The sequence below is a fragment of the Meriones unguiculatus genome, chromosome 7, assembly GCF_030254825.1.
Source record: "Meriones unguiculatus strain TT.TT164.6M chromosome 7, Bangor_MerUng_6.1, whole genome shotgun sequence".
Classification (NCBI taxonomy): domain Eukaryota; kingdom Metazoa; phylum Chordata; class Mammalia; order Rodentia; family Muridae; genus Meriones; species Meriones unguiculatus.
In genome coordinates, this window is record NC_083355.1 from 8498377 (window position 1) to 8523507 (window position 25131).

At 48.4% G+C, this 25131-nt stretch overlaps 2 protein-coding genes across 5 annotated transcripts in view; one reads left to right on the forward strand and one right to left on the reverse strand.

The window, feature by feature from the left end:
• Slc39a11 (solute carrier family 39 member 11) overlaps positions 1-25131 on the forward strand; it is a 389328-nt gene that overhangs the window by 20597 nt on the left and 343600 nt on the right. The window lies entirely within an intron of this gene.
• On the reverse strand, positions 827-11304 carry Sstr2 (somatostatin receptor 2). Of its 3 annotated transcripts, XM_060386449.1 has the most exons (3): positions 10474-11304; positions 5146-6228; positions 827-4849 (listed from the first exon to the last, which is right to left on the reverse strand). In XM_060386449.1, the coding sequence occupies exons 2-3, from the start codon at positions 6136-6138 to the stop codon at positions 4802-4804; spliced, it is 1041 nt and encodes a 346-aa protein (XP_060242432.1). In that variant the 5' UTR covers positions 6139-6228; positions 10474-11304; the 3' UTR covers positions 827-4801. The 3 variants fall into 3 exon arrangements, with proteins under 3 accessions (XP_060242432.1, XP_021490600.1, XP_060242430.1); XM_021634925.2 differs by having other exon boundaries at positions 827-6228; positions 10474-11298; XM_060386447.1 differs by lacking the exon at positions 10474-11304 and adding an exon at positions 9745-9890 and having other exon boundaries at positions 827-6228.

The window sequence follows — 25131 nt, forward strand, 5'->3', positions numbered from 1 at the left end:
GCCAATGGGATTGTTCCCAGGAATTTGCGCACAGAGGGAAAACAAACTCTTAAGTAAAGATTTGCTTTGATAGACCATTTGCCAGGGAATTTGTTACTTTGGAGCTGGCAAAAATGTGGATGAGACAAGTGATTGATTCTAAGTGATTACTTATAAGCTCAAGCACTGGGCCTGTCAGCTCTTACTATTCCTGCGAGGCTTAGTACACTTCAGAAGCCGTAATCAGATTTCCCAACTGCACACTCCAAATGCCATATGGATCCTCGGCCATATTTCTTCAGCAATGAGGAGAAACTTGGCTGTCACCGGTTCCGACTTTCCTTCATTGCACAATCCCCTTTGGAGCTGCATGGGGAGGGGGCATGGATCTTACCGCCATTGCCTTTCTACCCACCCCGGTGTTCCTACTGCACACCTTGCCAGCCTTGGACTCCCGTGTAGGGAAGCTGGAGCCAGAAGCAGAGCTCACGGCATGCCATGGAGAGGTCAGATCTGTGTATGCCAACAGGCCCCTGTCTGCTGGTCCACAGAGTCCCCTCTGCCTGCCCTTCCACCTCCACTGTCGCCGTCACATCGTCGGAGCGTGTTCTTTGCTAAGGCACAAACTTCACACAGATTTCAACTCCACGGCTGTGACTGCCCAGCTCTTTGGTACTGAAACCATAGCCAACATCACCCAGTACCCCAGTGCTGTAGTGTAACCCAGTGAGTCTTTGGCTAAGTCTGCATAGGTTTAATCAGCCCTTAGCAACCCCTGCTGATGGGAGGCAGGGAGTAGTTTGCAAAACCATCTGACCATCAGGGATCACAAAGACAATCTGAGGCATTCATTAAAAAAAAGGATTTATTTTACTTTTAACTATGTTCATGTGTGTGTATTTGTGTGCACCTAAGTGCAAGTCCACAGAAGCCAGAAGAGGGTGTCTGATCCAGGGAGCTGGAGTCCCAAGTGATTGTGAGCTGCCCAAGGTGAGTCCTAGGAACCAAACTTGGGTATTTTGCAAGAGTAGCAAGTGCTCTGAGCCATCTTTCCAGCCCCAGTGTATTACCTATTATTATACCCTTCTCTCAGCATCTGTCGGATCTGTTTTCATGATGTCGAGTTGAAGCTGACTGACTTTTTGAACTAAAGTTGGGTTAACATTTACTTTAACAGGTTTGTTCCCATCTTTTAGATGAAAGAAATCCAGAGAACAAGTTGTCTTTGAAACTGATGCTTTGGGGCCTGGAGAGATGGCTCAGTGGTGACGATCACTGGCTGTTCTTATGGAGGACCCAGGTTTGACTCCTAGTACCCACGTGGTTACCACCATCTGTAACTCTAGTCCCAGGGAATCTAATGCCCTCTTCTGGCTCCCACTGGCACCAGGCATGCACACAGTACACAGGCATACGTGCAAGCAGAACACTCATATATATATATATAAAATAAAATATTTAAAACTTGTAATTGAATTATAAATATAGGTGCTTTAACAGGTGAAACATAAATTTCCATATCACGAAACCTGACTGCTTATCTGTTTGGAATGAGTTAAGCATTAATATTGTGTGTATGTTGTGTGGTGTGTGTGTGTGTGTGTGTGTGTGTGTGTGTGTTTGTGCCAGAGGACAGCCTTGAGTGTCACTGCTATGTACATGTACTTTTTGTTTGAGGCAGGGTCTCATTGGCCTGGACCCTCGCCATGTAGGCCAGGCTAGTTGGCTAATGAGCTTCCAGATGTTCAGTCCCACCTCCCCATCTTGCCACTGCTGGAATTGCAAGCACACAGCATTGTACTTGACTTTTCTTGTGGGTTTTGGGGATTGAACTCCTGTCCTCAAACTTAAAAGGCAAGCACCTTACTTACTGATCCACCTCCCAGCCCTGTACCATGGATGTTAAATTCTACTTCTTTATGCCTTCAAATGACTTTCCTGTTGCCCAGTACCCCCAGACATTGCTTAGACCTTACATCTTGAGGTTATTGTTGGCTGCTTAGGATCAAAGCCTTGTTGGAGGCAGTTTCTCAGGCTTCGGGGACATGAACACTATAGAGTCACTCAGTTCTGGATTTCATAGAGCCATTTCTCTAAGATGAAAAAAAAAGGGGGGGCATTTATTTAAAGATGAGTATTTCCAATTGTGGTAATGGTAAAGGTGAATCTATAAAGTTTTCTTCCAATTTGTTCTTGTTTGTATTAAGAGGAAAAGGAAGCAGTGACTCACTGTTTGTCATGGCTGCCAAAAAGCCAGCCCAAAGCTGAACTTGTAGCTAACTCTGCCTTTGGTAATAGTCTGGGATTTTTCTGTATACATCTGTCCTTGTAGTCTTTTATTTATTACAATTTATTCACTTTGTATCCCCGCTGCAGCCCCCTCCCTCATCTCTTCCCAGTCCCATCCTTCCTCCCTCTTCTCCCCCTATACCCCTCTCTAGTCCACTGATAGGGGAGGTCCTCCTCTCCTTCTATCCGACCCGAGGTTATCAGGTCTCATCAAGACTGGCTGCATTGTCTTCCTCTGTGGCCTGACAAGGCTGCCCTCCCCCATCTGTAGTCTTGTTTTATGATTGTGCTTTTATTTTTGGGTGGATTTATTTGCCTATCATAAATCCCACTGAGCCATAGTAAGTAGTTTTAGGGAGCCAGGTACAATGAGTGACATAGTCTGAGAATTAACACAGCCCACTAAGGTAAGGTAGCCACAGGTGGAGCAGTTGGCCATTCTGACCAAAAACAGTCCTTGCTTAGGGAGTCAGAAGAGGAAAATACATTTTAAAATACGGTTGAAGTCTACACAGGGGATGCGAAGAGTGACGCTTAGAACCTAGAATGGGCAGGAGCATCTGCACACCTGCACTCGTACTTTTTCATATCCTAAAGCTGTGATCAACCAAGGGGATGAGGCCTAAGCCTTTTCTTGTCATTTGTGCGCAAACCCATGGATAGCTTGAAGCAATGTGTGTGTGTGTGTGTGTGTGTATATGTGTGTGTATATATAACTGCTGGTGTGAGGACTAGCTTAATTAGCATATTTAAGCATAGCATTAAATGTTTGACACTTTGTCCATATGCAGCTGATGAAGGAGATGACACAGCCCTCTCTGTGAAGTGTGCGGCTCCCAGCTTTTGCCCTGCACACACCTGTATACACCGTTAGCTGGCCTTAATTTAACATTTCATAAGCACTGCTCCCAAGTCTTCAGCACTGTGATTTTCATAATGCCCAGCTTCATATAAAATTCTTTAGAAACCATCTTTGAGGGAATGACTTCACAGGTGAAGAGGCTTGCTGGGCAAGCCGAGTGACTTGAACTTGGCCCACATAGCCCACAGAAAAGGTGGAAGGCAAGAACCAGCTCCACAAAATTGTTCACTGATATCTGCACACATGTCACGACAAGCATGACCCTCCCCACTAATAATAAATACAGAAAACACCTCAAGGGCTGGGGAGATGGCTGATTTGGGGAACACGCTTGCTGCCCAAGCATGAGGGTCTGAACTGGACCCCCAGGGCTCATGTAAATGTCGTGTGAGCCTGGCAGCCCGCATGTAGGGCCAGGGCTTGAGGGGTGGGAGTGGGGGGATCCTCTAGGCAAGCTGGCTCACCTGACTGGGAAGCTTCGCTCTCAGCAAGAGACCCTGCCTCAGTAAAATAGACCACGATGGAGGGAGAGAGCACTATCAACCTCTAACCTAAACATACATCAGCACATGCACACGCACACACTTGTGCACACGCAGACACAGGCATAAATACATACCTATACACCACCTCTACATAGACAAGAAGACGTAACAACAGCAGGCCCCCCGAGAACCAGCAAGCCAAGAACAAGAACAAGAAAACCCAAAAACACCTTTGAGGAGTTGTGGAGTTACAGGTCTGTTTTCTTTCTTTCTTTAAGAAGTCTTGTCTGGCATTAAAAACAAACCAATCTCATGTTTTCCCTTAAAGCTAGAATTCTATTTCATTTTTCTTCTTCTCGCTATTATTTATTTACCTGTGCGTGGACGTGTTTGGGTGTGTGTGTTTGGGTGTAGGTGGGGAATCATAGTCTGTTTTTGTCTTTCAGGTTACCGAGCCCCACTTCCCCAATGGCTCCCTAAGTAAAACCAAAGCAATTGGAGGAGAGAAAAATACAATCTGATATCAAAGCAGGCTTTGCCTCGATAAACACAATGATGGATGGCCACAGCCCCTTAAGTCCTTTTGGGTAAATGAGTAACTGATTGGATCTGAGACGCAAACTCTGAGTTTATTTTTTGGCTCTCAAAGTCTGTTGTCCCTCCCTCTTCTTACTTTGATCTGACTTGTTTGAAATTGAAGGAACAACTAACCTTGACACAAAGGCAGCAACTATGAGGCTAGATGCATATATAGCTTAGGGGCCCTCTGGGAAAAGAATCCAAAAGTACCTTACGTTCACCTTTTTTTTTTTTTTTTTTTAAACAAAACGTATTATTATATGAACATACCGCTCATGCTCCTCCCCGGGTCCAGGAAAGGCCCATGCAAGAGAAATGCCGGAAGCTTACACGTGATTGTATTTGTTGTGGTGAGTCCACTTCTTCAGGTTCAGTGTTACGGTAAATGTCCATCTATCCTAGACACGCATGAACTAGCTACTTGGGTTTACAAACACAGGATGTGTATGTACTGGCTCCGCAGAGACTACGTGGAAATATATACGTAAATATACAAACGTGAAATATCAGATCACAAGATCACACAGCGCATAAGCACGAATACACTCAGGGATTTGGCTTAGGTTGGGTTTTTCAGGTTTCCACTGGGGAGCTGCTTTCCACAAGGTCATGCCCAGGCAATGATGTCCTCTTCTCCAGACTTTGAACTGTCTGCCTGCACAAAAATGTTCACTTTAGGGGAGAAGTGATTAGAGGGATGTACTCTCGGACAAGCAGACTCAACTCCTGCTTGTGTCCTAAAAGCCATGTGTGATGGGCGGGGGAGGCAGGAAGCAGGTGAGAGGGAAACGCACTGCCAGGAGGCGGGGCTTGGCTCGTGCATTTCTGGGTAGTTCAGATACTGGTTTGGAGGTCTCCATTGAGGAGGGTCCTCTGGGTCTCCGTGGTCTCATTCAGCCGGGATTTGTCCTGCTTACTGTCGCTCCGTTCCCCATCATCTGTACCACTCACCTTGACCAAGCAGAGAACATTCTGGAAGCTCTTCTTGAAGTTGTCAGATAAGAAGGCATACAGGATGGGGTTGGCGCAGCTGTTGGCATAGGTAAGGATCACCACAAAGTCAAACATGCCTTTCAGGGCTGGGGTGGGACTGATGGCCACAGACACGGAAGAGACATTGAAGATGTAGAAAGGGAGCCAGCAGAAGATGAAGACAGCCACCACTATGGACACCATTCGGGTGACCTTTTTCTCTGACTTTTTCCTCTTGGAGGACCCCACTCGGATTCCAGAGGACTTTACCTTGATGATGATAAACAGGTAGCAAAGACAAATAATGGTGAGGGGTACCAGGAACCCCAGGATGAAGGCATAGATAATGAACCCTGTATACCACGCCCCAGATTCACCTGGCCAGTTGATGGTACAGCTGCTTCTCCCCCACTGGTTGCTCCGGAGGCCAGCGTATATCATGATGGGCAAAATGACTAGCAGAGACAAGCCCCACACGGCCACATTGATCATCTTGGCTGTCCGGGGTCGCCTCCACTTGGCTGACTTAATGGGGTGGACCACAGCCAGGTAACGGTCGATACTCATGACCGTCAGGCAGAAGATACTGGTGAACTGATTGATGCCATCCACCGTCATAACTACCCGGCAGATGGCCTTGCCGAAAGGCCAGTGGACCAGCGCCACCTGCATGGCCAAGAAGGGCAGCCCCAGCATAAAGAGTTCATCTGCAATGGCCAGGTTGAGGATGTAAATGTTGGTGATGGTTTTCATCTTGGCGTAGCGAAGGATAACGTAAATGACAAGCGTGTTGCCACACAGCCCGACAACGCACACCACGAAGTAGATGAAGGTGAGGACCGCATTGCTTGTCATGTCATAGTATGGCTCTGTCTGGTTGGAGCCATTGCTTGGCCCCAGTGAGCCATTGATGTCAAATGGAGAGGGCATCCATATTTGGCTCCCGTTGGACTGCTCAGCTGTCATCTCCATGACTGCTTTTCACTTAGTATAGAACCAAGCAGCTCAGAGATTTTCCTCTCACCTCAGTGGGCTCTAGGGGCCAAGAATCTATTGTGACATCTGGGAAGAAAAAAAGAAAAAGAAAAAGTAATCACCAGTCCCAGGCTATTTAGACTCTTTCTGCATTCCATGTTTCTGGTTTATCTTCTTATTTAGACATTTTCCTCCCACCCTCTTTTTCCCTTATTTTCATGTGTTCATGTGTGTGCTGCTGCGTGTGTGTGTGTGTGTGTGTGTGTGTGTGTGTGTGTGTGTGTAGGCCAGAGACTAGTCCCAGGTGCTGTAGGGAGGTATGATGACCTCCCCCCTTTTGAGGGAGGATTTCTCACCATGTGGCCTGGCGTAGCTGTTCAGTGAGCTGCAGGGATCCACCTGTGCCTGTGTCTCCACCTGCTGTGATCATGGAAATGTGTCACCATGCCCAGAAGTTTTTATATGGGTTCTGATGGTGGAACTCAGGTCCTCTTGCTTACAAGTCAAGCGCTTTATTGACCGAGCCATCTCCCAGTCTCCCTCCATACTTTCCCCCACCCCCATTCACCCTTTCCTCACTTCCTTTTTTTGGAGACAGGCTAGCCTGGAATTCATGATGTAGCCAGGCTTGGCACACACAGCGATCCCCATGCCTCAGCCTCTTGTGCTTGTGAGCTGCCACACCTTGCTTCTCTCAGATGCATTTTTCAACTGAAAAGCACGTTTTCCTTCTTTCTTTTTTCTTCTTTTTTTTTTTTTTTCATCTACCTGCCAGCCTGCCTGTCACCCTGCTGACTCTTTGAGGTCTTTTTTAGATGGAGGGGGAAGGGTTTGAGTTAAACCATCATCCTTGATGACGCATGTGTGGCGGATGGGTACGGCTTCAAACACGTAGACTTTGACCCCTAAGGAATTGACTGGTCCAGATTGTAAAAAGGCAGATCTTGGAGAGTTTCAGCTCCTGACCCTGGAGGGGTCTGACACCAGCATTCAGGGGCCCCATGAAGAACTCTGAGCTGGCTTGAGATCCCCATAGTGGGAAAAGTCAAGAATTTAAAGAAAGGACAAACTTTGGCTCCATTGCTTAGCCCCACATGACCTCATGCCCAGCCCTTAACTGCCGTGACTTTCCTTTGTCAACACGGGGGTGTCATGAAGGTTAAACAAGAGAAAGTATGTACAAATGCTTAGCATTGTGCATGCTCATCATCGGAACCTCATAAATGTTACCTACCCCCCCTTCTCTGTACTGTCTCATTATCTCTAATTTATTGAAATCTGCCTACACAGTGAATCAAGTTATAGTCTTCAATAGGAAAAGTGTCTGGCTTTCTTTCATTTTTCAAATGTATGCTTTTTCAAATAATTTTTCAAATGTAAGGTTTTCTTTCTTTCTTTTTCTTTCTTTCCTACCTTCCTTCCTTCCTTCATTCTTGGTTTTGTTTTTCCGATACTCAATGCCCTCCATCCCTACTATACCCATGCTTAGGGAAACCCTTTCCTAAAGGTTCCTCGTGGGTGGCCTTTTGCATGCAGTTCTCTGACTTACGGAAAAAACAGAAGTTAGGCGAGGGATGCAGGCCCTTCATGAATGTCAAAAGATGCTTTTAAACCCTGGTGCACAGTCATCATTCACACCCATTTTGTCTCCTCTTTTACCCTAACCATCCTGGGAGGGGAGGATACTGTCCTCCCTTGCTTAACAATGTGGAAACTAAGGCTTAGCGGGTTCTTGGTGAGTGCACGCTTGAACATGAGCCACCTGGCCCCAAGTTTTCTGTGATTTTTCAGCATGTGCCAGCTGATGTTTAGTGGATGGAAACCAGTGGCTTTCATTTGAAGCAACTGACTCTTGAGTGACTTCCATGCTGAGAAAATAATGAGTGCTGCTGGCTTGGCCTAAGATGTAAAGAACCAGATCAACCTATAATGAAGTGATTTACCAGTTATAAAACATTTGGGGGGTGTAAAGGGGCTGGGGCCCTCTGGCAGCTAATACTTTATTGGGGGAGACAGGCAAGGGAGGCAGCCCATAGTGTATGGATTGTATGGAGATATGGCTATCAACCCTAGGGGATTCTTAGGAATTGGGGGGGGCTGGGTCTTGAGCATATGAAGAGTGAGGCAAGAGCTCAGGGTAGGTGGTCCATCCCGGAAGAGAAGAGCTGGTGAGGGCTGGAGTGTCCCGCATCACTGGCTCGCTTGCCTGACGCATTTCCCTTAAGCATTCACTTTTCCAAGTGAATGCCCAATGCAGGTAGAGGCTGCAGAGAAATTAAAGATAGAGCCAGCAACAGGCAGGCGCTCCTTGCCCACCTCTGCCTCCGATTCATTCCCTACTGACAGGTGCCTGGCTTTTCTTTCTGCATTAATTTCCCCAGCACATGCTCAGTACAGGGAGGCCTGGGATTTTTGCACTTGTAATTTGGGGACCCGTGGCGTTGTGTCTATATTGGGTAAGCAAGCACAAGCAGACAGCCATTACAAACAGAAGCTGTAGAGAAACTCTTTTTAGTTTCCCCGGATTAACCTGGCTTACTTCCTCTGCCTTTTTATTTATTATATTCTTTTCCTTCTCAATCTTCTTGTCAGTTACTGAATTCTATAGACCCAGAATCCTATTCAAGCTGCCTACAGTGGGATTTTATAGTAACCGTTAGCTTGTGCCATCCGTGTACCATGGGAGGGCACCTCACTGTCTGACTGAGACTGAAGATCTAGAGCCAGGAAACAGAGGCCGGGGGGAATGAGAGGTAGAGGAGGAAGACAGCAGTGGTATAGGTATAGGACCCAATGTGGTTCTTCAGCCCAAACTGTGCCCTTTGTGCAAAACCAGAATGAATGGGGGAGAAGGGTTCACTTTTCTCTGGACCTGGCTGAGACACCCCCACCCACACACACACACTTTGGGTGAGGTAAGCCATACAAGGGTTGGGTGGAAGTCATAGGCCGGGAATCCCATGGAAAAGCGGAGACTCATCCAAAGAAAGCATGAGCTGAAAACCTAGGAGTCCTATATAACAAGTCAGGTGCCTAAGATCTCCAAGTGACTTCTTTTTCTTTTAGGATTGTCTCACTGAAAGTGAATTTCAAATGCCACTGGTCGATACTTGTTGAATTGTGGTTAAATTAAATGCACCAGGAAGTCTGTTTCCCTGCTCTGTTTTTCCAGTGTCAGAGCTGTTAAATACTGGCCGTGGCTTGGTGGGCGGTTTCCCCTGAGAGTCCGACTCTGATGGAGAGAAGGATTTCCCTGTCTCAGGAGTCCCCTCTCTTATGGGGTAGAGTGTGCTCCCCAGCCCGGGAAATGAGAGGTGGGACAGATGAGAGCAAACTCAGCTTTAGTTCTAACGTCTTGTGTTGTGAACCCCAAGACTCCCTCCCCGCCCCAAGTCTGCCAGGCGCCCCCACCCCCACTTCGCCCCGAGAATCTGGGGCTGGAACCTCAGCCGGCACCAGCATAGACAGCAGCCCTGTGTGGTCCACCATGTCGCTAGAGTGCCCCTCTGCGCTGGGGCAGGAGGCAGAGTTAGTGTGGGGCAAATATTTGGGGCCGTTAACTCTCTGACCCTGCAAACAAAGGGTTCCCTAAAGGATTCCCACCGTTTCCAGGAAGACGAAGGGAGAGTAGTCTGCGGCGCCTGCAGGTCCAGCTTCTAAACACAGAGGGAACTGAGGTGCCAGGGACAGCTAGGAGCGCTGGGGACCTGACTATTTAGTGGTTGGTTCTCTCCGATCTAGACATCTGTCTCTGCCCGAGGGCGGCGGGGTGTGTGTGGGGGGGCTCCTCTCCATCGGGCCATGAAAAAAAAAAAAACCGTAAGAAGCTGCTTTCCTTTTCTTTCGGTGATGTCCCCATCACCTGTCCCTCCCGAACTTAGGTCTCAGGGTGTGGACTCAGGAGCCCTGTGGTGGCACCTGGCATGTCTGCATGTCTCTTCTCCTCTAGCTGGTCTCGCTTTCCTTGGACCAGGGCTGATTCTCAAGTGGCTAGGAAATAAGTTGTCCCCATCGAAGCTACCACCTGGACACTCAGGCTCGCAGGGCACACGCCACCGTACCTGGGCATCGGCTTTGCGGACAAATCCGTCCCGGAACACACTGCTACGTTTTCACCCCTGACGCCAGGCTACGCATCTTTCATTTTCCCCTGTCACCTCCAAAGGCACAAAAGCAGAGAATTGCGCTCCGGGACCAACAGGCAGATCGCTGGAATCCGCGCTCTATCCCCAGCGCAGACGCCTGCAGGTGCCCAAGTGCGCTCGTCGCTCCCTCCATCTCTCGGTGACACACGCCTATGCACACACACGGGCGACCACACACATCCCTCACCTTGTTTTTCCACGAGGACTCGGTTTCTCTGTGTTCCCCAGCACCCAGAAGCTGTCCTTTACCCAGCCGGGTACCCGGGAGCGCAGCAGCTTGGCCGGTGCCTGGCGCTCGGCGGTGACTCCGGGCTCTCAGCTTCCTTGGCTGGTTCGTACTTGTCCCTCTGGCGTCTGAGAGCGTTGGCCTGGGCCCCAAAAGAGGTGGCCTGGCCTGCAGATCATCGACGCCCGGCCGCGGACTGGTGCTCCGGGCGCGGGTGGCCTCGCGAGCGCGCCGGTGGCTGCGCCGCTAGCACTGGCCCGGGCGGGTGGCAGCCCCTGGGCACATTTCCCCACGCCCCCTCCCGTGACGTCACAGCAGCTTCGCTCCGCCCGCCGGGACCTCTAGGACCCGGTGAGCAGAGAGAAGAAACCTGCGGGTGGCCGAGGGCGCCCAGGGACGAGGGGCAGTAGACCTGGATGCTGGTGGGAGGGTGAAGCGATGTCAGTGTCCCCAAGGCTCCTCCGGGTGAGGACGCACACACGGCTTTCCGATTTCAGAGACTCCTTCGGTTTTACCCAACAAAATCCAGGCAGCTAGTGCGGCGGCTGGGGTGACCTAGACTAGCTTTGGGACCTTTCGGTCGTGTTCGTAAGTTTGCAAAGCCGTGCCTACCACGGACCAGTCCCGGGCTCAGGGCACGGGTTGCAGAGCCTGGCGAAGGGCAGGGAGAAAAGGGGTGAAAACAGCCAGCGTGTCTTCCGCTGCAAGCGCCTGCAGGTGTGCGGGCGTGCGGCACCTGGCTTCAGTTCCCACAGCCAGCAGGAGCTCCGCGGGGCTCGACACGTCTTCCAACGGGAGGCTCCAGGGCCACACAGTCTCTCCTCGCTTTAATTTAGCCTGTCAGTCAGTGCTTGCTGGTCTGACCCAACCCAACCGCTCCTCCTACGCGCTGTGGCGCTCTGTAGGAGCAAAGAGGGACCAGCCAGAAGTGGGAGACGTGTCGCATCAAGTTGCAGCTATTTATTTTTGACTGATGATTCAGTCGGCGTTCCGATAGTTTAATATGTCATAATCAATCCTGTAGCCTCCCTTCCCTCACCTTTCACCATACACACACACACACACACACACACACACACACACAGACACACATACGCAAACTCTAGAGCATGGGAAATCAGAAAGCAAACTCTGGTTAGCTTTCTCTGTGGGTTTAGGTGCCCTGATGTGGCCATCCTGTTTGTGATCTGCTTTTGTGTTCATCTAGGGAAAGCATAAATCCAGAAGCTGCGTGTGTTTCAAGGAGGCGTGGGCTCTGCCCCTGTTGAGTTTTGACAGGGAAGGGGAAACAGGGGAAAAGCAGCCTGGAACTGCTTTTAAGTCAGGGTTTCCCTCACAGGCATCCATTGGCACCATCTGTGTGAAATGTTGGTTATCTCAGACCTTGTGGGTGTGGTGGAGATTGAACCACACCCTCACTAGGCTGTGGGGTCCTAGTGGCGCTAGGGGTCAGCTTGTCTTTCGGTTTTTATGGGCAGGGTTGAGGGCCCAAACAGAGCAGCCCTCAACCTGAAGGGAGTGGCTGTGGGGGAAGAAGGGAGCATGGAATGCACTCAGGAGAAGGCCTCCTCCACCCCTGTTACAATGCATATTGCCATCTCTAGTTTAAAACCAATGACCCAGCCAGCTTCCAGGGTCAGAGAAGAATGAAGAGCCAGGAAGTGCCTATTCTGAGTTCTTAATCTCCCCCCCACCCCCAATCTGGTGTGACCTTGTCAAAGTTCTTCAACTGTTGCTTCCCAGTTCTGTGCACTGTTTATGAAAGTAGCTCGTGCAAACCAGGAAACCCTGGTTCTCAACATTTCCTTTTCCCTCATACAAGGTGACCCCCAGGGGGCAGTGCACAGTTTTTGGTTATTGTACTTTTGGTTCCGTATTACCACCAGCAAAAGCAGCCTGCTCCTATCAGCTACATAATCCTTTCCCAAACAACCTGGGGATCATTTCTGCATGTTCTTAGCATGCTGAGCACACACAACAAAATCCACCCCTCATACACATACACCCAGCCCTCCCAGAGTCGGGTCCTGCAGGCTGAGCCCCAGTGGATGAACCCCAGGCACACCTATCTTTTCTGCAGCTGGCCCAGTAAGAGCTGAACACTTTGACCTTGACAGCAGAAAATGGCATCTAGAACAATTATTGATTTTGTTCAGTTCATGTGTGCCTCTCTCCCCTCCCCCTCCCCCACCAGGAATGCCACCAAAGAACTCTTTGAAATAGCTGTTGGCTTTGCTGCTTCCCACCCCCAAGCTCCAGAGCTTCCATTCCTTGTTTGACAGCACCCTGCTCTTTTGACATTCTCCCAGCCATCCATCTGCGGCATGTGTGTCCTTCCTGGGCTGCTCCTTCAGTAACTAAGTAACAAAACCTTGAGCCAGGAAAATATAGGGGTTGGAAGGGAAATGACCTCCTCACTGGCTTGCTTGATATGCGTCAGCCAATGAAATGACACACCTCTCCCTTTTTGCACTTATCAGAGGGACACTAGGTGGCAGGAAATGAACAATGGTAATGGGAGGAAGGACTAGGCCAGGGCTTAGCCCACTCCTGTGGAGTTCATAGCCTGGGAGCTCAGCAGCAACGAAGACTGGAAACTCTCAAGTAGGTCATTCTGTCTGGTCGCTTACATTTATCCATTAAATGGGGAGAAATTGTGCCTCTGCTGTCAGTTTGGTGCAAGTACACATTGCAGTTAAGCTTAGAGGAAAGTGTGAACCCCAGGCAGAGAGCCGGACGGATTGAGGATGTTAGACGGTGGACCAGGCGTCTGGCACGGTGTTTGTCTTCTGCACGCACCACATTTCTGTGGGTAGAGAAGGAGCAAGGCTCCAGGGAGCTGCACCATGGCAAGTGTGCAGTGGTTTGGAACTCACTATGTAGTCCAGGCTGCCCTCAAACTTGTGGTGCTCCTCCCTCCTCTGCCTCCAGAGTGCTAGGATTGCAGGTATGTGCCGCCATACCTGGCCTTGATGTTTTGTTTGGAAAATATGGCCTGTGATTGCCATGATTCTTTAAAGATATGACCTTTTAAAGATATGATAGAGGGCTTGATGGGCTCTTTAGGTGTGCCAGGGGAAACATTCCTTCTCTCTCTTTACTCCTTGCACTTTCCATTGACTTTACCCTGTTTCTTTATGTGGGTGAGCAGCATACAGCCTCTTTGGAGACCGTTCCTAAGTCTGGAGCCAGCTATCCCTTTTCTCACTTCTCTTCCTATTCCCTTCTCCATCGTGCTGGAGGTGCATGAAGGATGCTGGTCCCAAGAGGGACCTCGGAGCCTCTGATGTATGGAGCCAATGCCTCATCGTTATGTAAGTGAGGAAACCAAACTCAGAGAGGCCAGGGTGCTTGCCCAAGGCCATCCAACTAGGGAACAGAAAGGCAAGAGTCCAGCTGACTGACAGCATGGCCATGAAACCCTGGATGAAGGGAGGAAGTCCTACTGGTCTCTTCCTGTCCTAGCATCTCTCTTCCCCAAGTATGTCACTCTCAGGAACACAGCAAGACTCCCCAGCGCTCACTCTGGAGCAAGTCCTTGGTGAGAGTTGGGAAAGATGTAGCTGTCTCCAAGGTGATTTCCAGAATGCTTGTTGGAGCGCTCATCTGCCACAGGCTCTTCAGGAGGAGAATGTGGACAGCTCGGGAGTGATGCCCCATCACACCTGTCCTGCAGGTCAGAATACCACGAGGTGCCATTTGTTCCTGGCCCACTGTCTGCATGGAACACATGTCTATGATCTCAGTGACCCTTGAATACTTTTGGTCACTTCAAGACATCTTGAAGAAACTGATTGTTCTTTATTTACCTCAGTGCTTCACGCTTGATTTAGCCTCGAGAACCTTCCTATGAATACATTTGAACATGTATTGAGTGCTTACTGTGTGCCGTCCTGGGAGCTCTTTACTAACTCGCTTAGTCCTCCCTGCAGCCTTACAAAGCATGATCAATATTCTCTTTCGTGCATGGACCAACCAAGGCACAGAGAGACTGAGTTCTTCAAGGTCACAAAGCTACCAGCTCAAGCTGCCTGCTTTGTGAGGATCCACAGTCCAGTTACCCAGAGCAACATGGGCTGGCAGATCCATCTTCTACAACTTGGTTAACACGGAAGAGGGACCATTCCCGTAATGGGTAGCTTTTGCACAAGGAATCCACCTGTCTTCACTTCCTAGCACTGGGCATTTCAGGCATGTGCCACCACGCTTGGCTTTTTCTCTCCTTAAGTGTGGGTTCTAGGGATTAAACTCAGATCATCAAACACAACAAAACTTAACGGACTGAGCTATCCCCAGCCAAGGCTTTAGTCGCCTGTAGCTGTCCTTTAGCCTTAGGATGTTTTTGTAAATGGGTTCCCCAGTACTTGGAGGCTCTGACAGCTGTCTAGTCCTCCCCTGACCTGCTTTCCTGCTCAGAAGTGTCTGGCTTATTGCCTGCAGCGCAGGTGATGGTCTGCTGCTCTTCAGGCAGAGAGAAGAAAGGACAGCTGCCTACAGGGCGGGACTTCTGCCAGCCCGTGCGGAGGCACCTGGGAGCTTTCTACAGAGGACTGTGTTGACTTTATCTTTAGAGATTTTGGCTTCCAAGGTCTGGGATGGAGCCCAGCACTTTGGAGCTCTTCAGGTGGTTTCCCTGTGAGCTGGAGAAGAGATGCCCTAGAAGTGAAACCTCCTGATTTTAGATGATGGAGAAAAGAGAAAGCCCTGGGGAAATCCCCAAGTGACTAGCTCTCTTTTTCACTCTAGAGTCTCTTTGGGATTATTTGCACTTCCAGCCCAAGAACCTCACTACTGTATTAGTGAGGCAAGCACAGGGCTTTGCACACCGGACCAAAGTTTTAGAATCTGTTACCTAGCCTGTGCCTTCATGTGACAGAACCAGGGTAGGACGGCAGCATCTCTATCTTCTGGCCAGTTTCCACCCTAAACGTGCTGTGTCTTATAGGAATGGTATGTCCCAGCTCGTGAGAGGCCCGGCAGCCCACACATGGTCCAGATGGTGCACATGGCTCCCTGAGCTTCCGTCTGTGGGCAGGGCCACGAGGAGCCTGTGCTACCTGGTTCCAGTGACAGAATGGCAGCTCAGATGGAAATCATCCTTCCTTGGATCTACGCATCCGTGTGTCATCAGGAGTCACGGGACTTAGTGAGGAGTGCTTCCCTTGTCCCCTCACCTCTCTGAGCATTGTCCTGCCCATTTCTTCCTGTGCTATGGCAAAATGATATGACATCTTTTCCTTAATGACACACGCACGTTAGTATTTTCCATGGCTTTGGGGTGGGGGTGGGGGGCTGGGAGCCACAGACCCATGGAGGATCTCCAGGCAGAGCTCCCATCTTGCCATTGGTGGAGAGAGTCTTTGCACAGAATCAGGCTTCATTCCTTTGTGGATTCTAAGTTGTCTTTCAGAGTCAGGCATTTCTACTGCCGAAGGGCCTCCATCCCTAGGAAGCAAAAGCTGGGAATTGATCCAGCAACTGCAGTCAATTGACAAGTATTTTCCCTTCTCTGTGGGGGCTGCTCTCTGAGACCATCATCTAGCCAAACCCTATGTGGGCTACATTTTATCTCCATGCATGTACTCATGATAATTTTTTTACAAATTAGTAAAAAATTGAACAATAATAACTAACAATAAAACACAACCATAGTAGGACATAAGTTTAAAAAAACTATGAATGACTTATTTCTGAAATTTTAATTTCATATTTTCAGACCTCAGTTTACTGTGAGAATCTGAGACTGTGGAAAGAGGACCCTGGCAGGAGGGGGCGTCAAACCCTTTAGGCTGCAGTTCCCATATAGGCCTCAGGGTGGCGTGAGCACACAGAACTCTTCACGGGGCGGGCGGTGGGTGGGGGTGGGGGGGACTCCGCTGTTCTCTCTGTTCCATCCCTGCAGAATGGAACCCAAAAAGCCCCTCTACAGCTGTGCTTTTTTTCTTCTTTTGAAGAGTGACTAAGGACAATGACTGTGGTGCCATTTAGAGAAGAGCCACCATGAACGGGAAGAGAGACCATCAGGGCACTGGCTTCAGGGACACGGCCTCCTGGTGTGAGGGAGCCTCTGGATCCCTGTACTTCAGCCCCACAAGCAGCGGATAGTACAAATGCGCTTCCTGTACGCCGCTTCTGGCAGAGGCAACGCTGATAGAGCGAGCTGCGTTACCTTAGTGGACGTGGGCAGTCTCTTGAAAAGCCGCCTGCCTGGCTGAGTGCTGCCTGAGTGCCTTTGAGGCAGGAAGCACGCACCTTCCCTTCGCAGCGACACAGCAGTGGGCTCCCTCGGGCCCTGGATTTCGGTTGCAGGACCAGGAGGGGCTTTGTTCAGCTGGGTGGTGTCCAGGGATGGGCTCTGGCCACTTTCCAAAGAGACGGTTTAGTGGTGGCTTCTCTCTCGTGGGACAGCTGTCTGGTTGGCATTGTTCGGTGGTCCGGCTGCTGGTCCCCAGGCGTCACGATACACGCCTGCTGGGGGTGGGGGTGCGGAACAGATGGCCAGTCCAGGGAGGGGATACAGGAGGCTTCTTTATCCTTCGAGTCATTATGTGTCTCCTCTTGCCTCCCCGCAGCCCCCAAAGGACTACGAGTGTGCCTATGTCCTCCTCTTTCCCCTACTTGCTCTCCTGTGACTGGATCTCTTCTAAACAGGTTGGCCATGTGGTTGCTGCCAGAACCTCATTTTTCAGCGCTACTTTAGACACTCAATCTCTCTCCAGAAAGACTCTTTTATTTGGGAGTTGGGGAGCATGACAACTCCTGGGTTCTGTCCTCCCCCCATCCCCACCCCCAGCTACGGTATAAAGCTTTTTTGAATAATGGGTTGCTAAGCCTAGGGGAGAAGGCCCACTTAGGAGGGGCGAGTAGGAGCTTTGAGGCTCCCGATGGCCTGGCAGAGCCGGCGGCCAGGGAAGGGAGGCAGAAACTCAGAGCGTGACACTGCAGACCGACTAGATAAGCTTCCTCACACAGCGCTTAAACAATGTTTGCGCAACATATATATGCACAGCATATAAAAAGCTTAAGCAACTTAGGAGGCTTGGGCTGTATCTAAACATCATGTCCACCTCCTCCATAAAAGACTTGGCACCAATGAGCCAGTTCTAAACCTCGTGGTTTCAGCTCCAAGCTGAAGTTTTCAAGGACAAATTCCAAAAAGTGCTTTGGCAGCGGTGGCACTGAATGCGGATTTAGTTTTCTAGGATGAGCATTTCTGAGAGTGAGTTGACTTACGCCGTTCAGAAACAGCAATTGCTCATCCAATGTTTAGTTCTAATGTGATTGGCACAAACAAAACATCAGCACGAAACGTGCAACTGACAACTGTAATCGTGCCTGTGAAGACTCTCTATGTGGTGCTCCTATGTAGGAACAAGCACCTTCCTCTGTTCATCCATCCAATCTATTTTACCATTGATTCATCCATGTAGCTCTGTGTACTCATAATCCATTCATCCAACCATCCATACATCCATTATCTACCACTTATTATCTATGCACCCAGGCACTCTCATCCATTTATCATTCATCTGTCCATCTTCCTATCATCTATCCACACATCAATTTATTATCCACCATCCATCTATCCACTATTCTTATTTCTATCCATCTATCTACTCACCACCCACCCACCATCCATCTATTCATTCTTTCATCCTTCATCCACTCAATTAATCATTCACCTATCCATCTATCCATACATTGTCATTCATCTACCACCCACCCAGGGACTTATCATGTATCTACCATCCACCTTCTGTCCATCAATCCCTTGATCCATGAGTACATCTGTCTGTTTATGTATCCTCTACCCATCTATTATCCATCCATCCATCCATCCATCCATCCATCCATCCATCCAGTCAACAAACAAACAAATTATATCAGAGAAAAGAGAAAAATCTTATTTTCTAAGTCCTGGGGTTGAACTTCTAGTACCTTCCTTTTGGGACCAGGGACTTAATCTTGAGCCCTGAAACCTTAGCAGGAAACATGCAGGCATTGAGATGCCTCTGCCTCTGTGGCTCTTCCAGAAATCAGGTGTTTTTCACGGTCTCTTACATCCTTTCCAAGAGAGACTTCAGGGTTGTTATGTCTAAAACGCTTTCTGTCCCTGTTTTTGGTATCTTGCCACAAAACTGGCAGTTTTTCAAAAAGCAATTAGTAGAACATGACTTTGTGGCTGTTTGATACACTTCTGTAGTGGGCTGGGAGGGAGAGCAGCTTTGGCGCTCTGCATGGATAGAGGCCGCCTGGTGGGCTTGGATTACTCATCCTGGTTAATTTCTTCTAAACTCACATCATCCTCCGTAATTGTGGTGTATATATAGTAAAATATATGCTGATTATGTGAGTCAATCTTTAATACAAGGCAGTAGCAGAATTTGCTCAGCCAGTGAGATCTTTTGATTTTTAGATGAGCTGTTTATTAGATCGTCCATGAAGATGTCTTAGAAAGGCAAAGGGTAGGAGTGGGCTGCTGTGACAGACCGCACAGGCCTGTTCACCCCATTTCTGCTATTTTTCCTCTTATTGATTTACTCCTATGTTTTTTTGTTTTGTTTTGTTTGTTTTAATTTTCTCTTTTAGATTCTGTTGACTTCCCACTATAAAAAGATGCCTAACTCAGTCCTTTTAAATCTCTCAGTTCCCTTCTCTTTCTTTCCGTCAAATCATAGTCAGTGTTTGTGCTTTTATAACTACGTAAACATTTAAAGCTGAGTCAAGAGTGCTTCTGTGCTGGCTTCTCTTTCTTGTAGAGCCTTCTGTTTTCTCTGGGGTTAATGATTACCTCTTTTTAAATTTTTTTTCTGCTTACTTTTCTATGTATTTATCAACGATTCATTCTCAAATTCTGACAGTTGAGGATTTGTTCCGTGTGTTACTTTCACTTTGGAACTCGAGACTCTTCCCTGGCTTCCATTACAGTGGTGCCCATCCCTGAGGTCTGTGGTGCCCATCCCTGAGGTCTTTAGCACAGCTTAGCTCTCCTGTCAGTTTCTTTCTCACTTTCCAATGTTAGTTGGCTTTCTCACTCTTGTTTTGAAAGGTCTATTTATCTTTATTTTATGTGAGTGCAGGTTTTGCCTGCATGGATGTCTATTTATCACATGTGTGCCATGACCTCAGAGGCCAGAGGAGACATTGAATCCCCTGGAACTGGAGTTACAGATGGTTGTGAGCCACCGTCTGGGTACCCAATCCCATCTGGGTTCTCTGGAAAAGCAGTCAGTGCCCTTAGCCACTGAGCCATCCCTCCAGGCTTAGCTTCCTGGTTCTTGCTCTGGATCTGCTTACTTGCCTGGGTAGACGGAACATTGCTTCCTGAAACTTCCAGAACAGTGGTTCTTAACCTGTGAGTCAAGACCCTTTTGGGAGGGTTGAATGACCCTTTCACGGAGGTCACTGAAGACCACTGGGAAACACAGAATTTACATTAAAATTCATAACAGGAATAAAATTGCAGTTATGAAGTAACAACAAAGTAATTTTATGGTTGATGGTCACCACAACATGAGGAACTGGTATTAAAGGTTCGAAGCATTAGAAAGGCCGAGAACCACTGTTTCTGAGAAAGAATGTATTACAGCCAGACTCAAAGATGATTTGATCTCCTGATACAAACAGCGTATGGTATTCACATCCCATGTGACACACTCATTTAATTGACAGAATGTGATGGAAAGGATGCTATTTCACTTCCAAGAATAGGGAAAAGAGCTGTTTTTGAGTTGAGTGTGTGTATGTGTTCACATGGTGTGTGTATGTGTGTGTGTGTGTGTGTGTGTGTGTGTGTGTATAGAGATCAGAAGACAGCCTCCTGTTATTACTTAGGCCCCTTGCACCTTTTTTTGGAGACAGGGGCATTACTATGTAGTCCTGGCTAGCCTAGAACTCACTATGTAATAGACCAGGCTTGCCTTGACCTCAGAGAGCCTCGTGAGTACTGCTATTAAAGCCATGTGCCACCACACCTCACAATATCCCTTCTTCTTTTTTTTTTAAAGTCTTGATAAAGCACATTTTGCATTTTATAAAGATCTATTTTTTTATTTTATTTTATGTGTGCAGGTGCTTTATGTCTGTATGCTGTGTGCATGCAGTGCCCACAGAAGCCAGAAGAGGGTGTGGAGTCCTCTGGAACTAGAGTTACAGATGGCTGTGAGCCACCATGTGGGCACTGGGAACCAAACCCAGGTCCTCTGTAAGAGCAGCCAGTGCTCTTAATTGCCATGCCATCTGTCCAGCCCTACAGTCTTTATTCTTTTTCTTTTTTACAGTCCTTATTCTTAAAAGCTATTGTTACTTTAGGTACTCTACTTTTTTTTTCCTACTTTTTTAATTTCTCTCCTTTTTTTTCTTTCTTTCTGCTGTTCTCATTATTCACTTCGGCCATGTTTCTCGTTCTCTTGGCTTAACTTTTTTTTTTCTCTTTATTGTCTTTTTTTACTTTCTGGGTGATTTTTTATTTCTAACTCTTGTGTTGCTTTTTAAAAATTTCAGCTGTTGTATTTTTAATCTCCAAGAGCTTGTTCTAGAGGCATTCACTGTTTATAGCCTTCTGTTATTATGTCATGGATGTGACCTTTCATTGTGACTCTCTGAGGACTCGTCTTAATTTTAATCTTCTACTGCTTGCTTGTCCATTTCTGTCAGAGTCCCTTAGCATATGAAATTTTTTTTTTTATCTGCCATTCAGGGTTTTCTGGAACTGTCCTTAGTGATCCTAGATGAGTTATATCCTAGTGACAAGCACTCAGATGCCTTCTGGAGGCTCTCCTCACATAGGCGTGGCTGACTAGGTCACTGTAGAACCATGCAGCCACTCTGTTGAAGACCTGTGTGTGTGATTACTTTTCCCATTGTGTTGACAAAATCCTTGATGAAAGCAACTTCATGTTGTACTCCATTTAAGCGTACAGACAGTTGGTGGGAAAGGTGTGGTGGCAGGAGCCTGAGGTGGCTGGTCACGTAGCCTCTGCACTCAGGAAGCGGAGAGAGATGAATGCGTGTACCCAGTGTGCTTTCTCTTATTGTAGTCCAGGGCCCTGGCAAGCACGGTGGTGCTGCCCATATGTAGGATGGCTCCTCCCACCTCAGTTAACTCAATTTAGAAATGCCCCACCTCCGGCATACCCAGAAATCTGTCTCCTAGGTGATCTTGTCCAGTTGACACTCACTCTAGTCCACCATTTTTACAAGCCCCAGATTGTTCACATTGACTTGTGAGCCTCCCCAGAGCCCCAGCCTGGAACTCTGGCTGCTTCTAGTGCTTGCAGAGCCTAATGGGAGGAGGTGGTGTAGGATGTCACCCTTAGGGATGCCAGACGTGTATTTAATTCCCTTCCTTATAGCCTTGTACACCATCTTCACCTCCTGGAAGACCTCATAGCCCAAGCCCAGAGCTGGATCAGTCCAACCATTGCCCAGATAACAACCTGGGAGGAGAATTTCAATGTGAGGCAGCAGGCCTAAGCATGGTTCCAGTACCATGCTTACATCTTAACAGGTAGTCTGCATGTGAGTTCTGTTTGATTTTATTAACATTATATATATATATATATGATTTATTCACTTTTGTTTTGTGTATGAGTGTCAGCAGAGGTCAGAAGATGGTGTTGGCTTTCCTAGAATTTGATTTACAGATGGTAGTGAGCCACCATGTGGGTGTTGGAAGCCAATTCTAGGTCCTCTGCGGGAGCAGCCAAGTGCTCTTAACCATTAGTGCTCTTCAGTTTAGAAAGGTTACACAAGGTCCCTGCCTCAGGGACGTCCTGATGCCTCACTCTGGGTCAGTCACGAGCAAGCTGGTGGTGAGACTGTGCCACTGGACTTTCCATCAAGAAGGCCATTGCTGTGCCTGTCTTTGCAATTGGAAATGGCTTGGTTTCTGTTATCTATAACCCTTTTCTAGGAATACATATTCTGGTTGGTGATGTGCAGTGGCTACGCCAGATGTGTGGAAATGCTGTTTCTGCCTAGTTGGGGGTACCTCCTCATGACACATGGGTCCATGTGATCTTGTGAGGTCAAGTGATTGTAAGACTCTCTCTTTACTTGAGCCTTCCTCCTTGGGCGTCAATGCCTCCATCTTTCTTCCCCTTCTTTCTGACTCCTCTGTCCCTCTATATTTACCTGATTAGATCTGCTCCTACGAAAGGAAGGTGGAAACACACCCATCACACTAGATGCCCAGGGCTCTAATGGGAGCAGGCAGACAAGAAAGAAAGAAAGAAAGAAAGAAAGAAAGAAAGAAAGAAAGAAAGAAAGAAAGAAAGAAAGAAAGAGAAGAAAGAAAGAGAAGAAAGAAAGAAAGAAAGAAAGAAAGAAAGAAAGAAAGAAAGAAAGAAAGAAAGAAAGAAAGGTTAGGGGAGGGATGTTTGTGACTGCCTGGAGGGAATGGGATTATGGACTTGGTAGGTAACTCGAGGGTCCATGTGGAGTAATGTAAAGAAGGGTGAGAAAGTGAGAAGGCTCTTTCCAGGTGGACCAGCTGGGAAGAGATATGCTTCTCTGTGAGGTTTAGCCAGAAGCCTCCATGTGGCATCTGCACCTGTTAAGCCCTGTGACAGGGACTCTGGATTAGAGCTAGGTAAGATGCCTCTCCCAGCCTCCTGCTCGTGGCATCAACGGAGAGGCCTGCCGACAGTTTCCATGCAATGTGCTTTGTGTTCTGATGGTAGAATGATGTCCTTTTGGGGACAAAGTGTGTTATGAAAGGGAACAGAGGAGAGGGAGAGGCAGGCAGGGCCGTGGTTGAATGGATAGGGCCTCAGATACCATTGTGACTTGAGCGGAATTCCCCAGAAGACGTTGGCATTCTAACTCCTAGTTCCCACAACTTGGTCTTTTCTCTCATCTTCCCTCTCTGTCTGTCTGTCTGTCTGTCTTTCTCTCTCTCTAACTAAAACCAAAACAGAACCCACTCAGGGTGAGCATCATTCTCTGACCTGGAGAAAACACTTATATGACCTTCTGGCTTTTTCTAGGCCAAGCTGTAGCCTCCTTCAGATACATACTTTTCACCAAAAGCAGTTGACTCTTGACTTCTCCAGCCTGTTCCCTCTCCTTGTCCCTTCGCTCTCTTGGAACAGCCTCATTTCAGCCCAGCGGCTGACGGGAAGCCCTACTCCCTCCCCACTCCTCCCCAGGGTGGAGTCCCTGGCTTTGGGAGACACAGTGCAGCCTGACTCTCCCGTCTCTTCCCTCCTGTCCTTCTCCAAGGCTGCTCCCTCTCCACTCAGGAGAAGAGTCTGGGACCCAGGTTCCTGCTGTAGTTTTGAAAATTAAATAGCTCTTTGTAGAGTCACCTCTTTCTCTCCCCCCCACCCAAGCCCAGAGCCCATCTTATCCCCACAGCCCCCATCTCCCACACTGTCAGTGTCATCCCACCTTAGTGCCCAAAGAGAGTTATTTTACTTGGATCTAAGAAGTGCACGCTGCTTCAGAACCAGGAAGAAACCCTCTTCCATGCTAAGGCAGTGTGTGCAATGAATACTCTCTGGGGCTGGAAGAGCAGAGTGGCTCCTCTCAGTGCACTGCTCTCTCCAACTGAACATTCTTCAAAGTTACCCTAGGACTGCTCAAAGCAGCAGCTGGGGGTCGGGGAGAAGGTCCTCTCTGGAAGCATGCAGAGGTGTGGCCATTTCTTTTTAATGAGAAGAGCAGGAAGCAGGGCAGGGTGGCTTACCTATTGTCAGCATAAGGCTTTCTCCACATTGTAGGCAAATTTTTAAAGTCCCTTTGAAAGTTGTGCGATCAGTAGTCCTGCCGCAGCTGGCAGGAGCCCTGTGTGGATTCTCAGCTTTCGTGTGCACAGAGATTGAGAGGGAGAGAGAGGAAAGTGAGTGTCGACACCTCGCCTAATGATCATATCCGGGGAGGGGATGGAATCCCACGAATCCTGACACAGTACCCGGGCACTCTCCGACTGTGAGAAACAAACTCCCTGCCTTGACTCCAGTAACTTCCTTAAGATAATTGATGCCTGTCAATCTTGGCTTTTCTTCCCAGCTTTACTGAGATATCGTCAACGGTGGAAGTTGGAATGTTTCAGGTGTATGACATGTGAGTTGATATATGTATATGTAGTAAAATGGTCCACACAATCAGAGGCAACTTAATTTGCCCCTAGATACGACTTGAATATACAGGGAAGAGGCACTGGTATCACTCTCTTAGGAACCCAAACTTCTTCCTTAGTGTTCCTGGACACTGAGTCACCACAGGCATTCAGAAGAGATGCTGCCTTCTCCAGGCTCGGCAGCCCCCAGCAACACCTGGAGACAGGGTTGGGCTTTCAGGAAACAGAAATAAACCAGGAGAAGGCCCCTCAGAGACCCAAGAGTCAAGGATGCTTCTGGAAGAAAGAGGGGAACTACTCTAGGGGGAGGCAGCTGACAGATGGTCCAGGCGCCATGTCAGCTCCATCTTCCTGACCAGCTGTCACCAGGGAAATGTGCCCTAGGCTGGAAGGGAGCCAGGGAAATCCAGACGCCCAGAACATCTTCAGTTCTTACTCTGCAGCTCCAGATGACAGTGGTCTCCATGGATGTAGGCAGGAAGTGAGGGCCTTTAAGTCCCTCCCGGTGGATAGGCTGGGTCTTGAGGCGTTTTTTT

What these genes read in the sequence shown, in the direction of transcription:
- Sstr2 (XM_021634925.2), bottom strand. Translation starts at nt 6,138, where the DNA reads ATGGAGATGACAGCTGAGCAGTCCAACGGGAGCCAAATATGGATGCCC.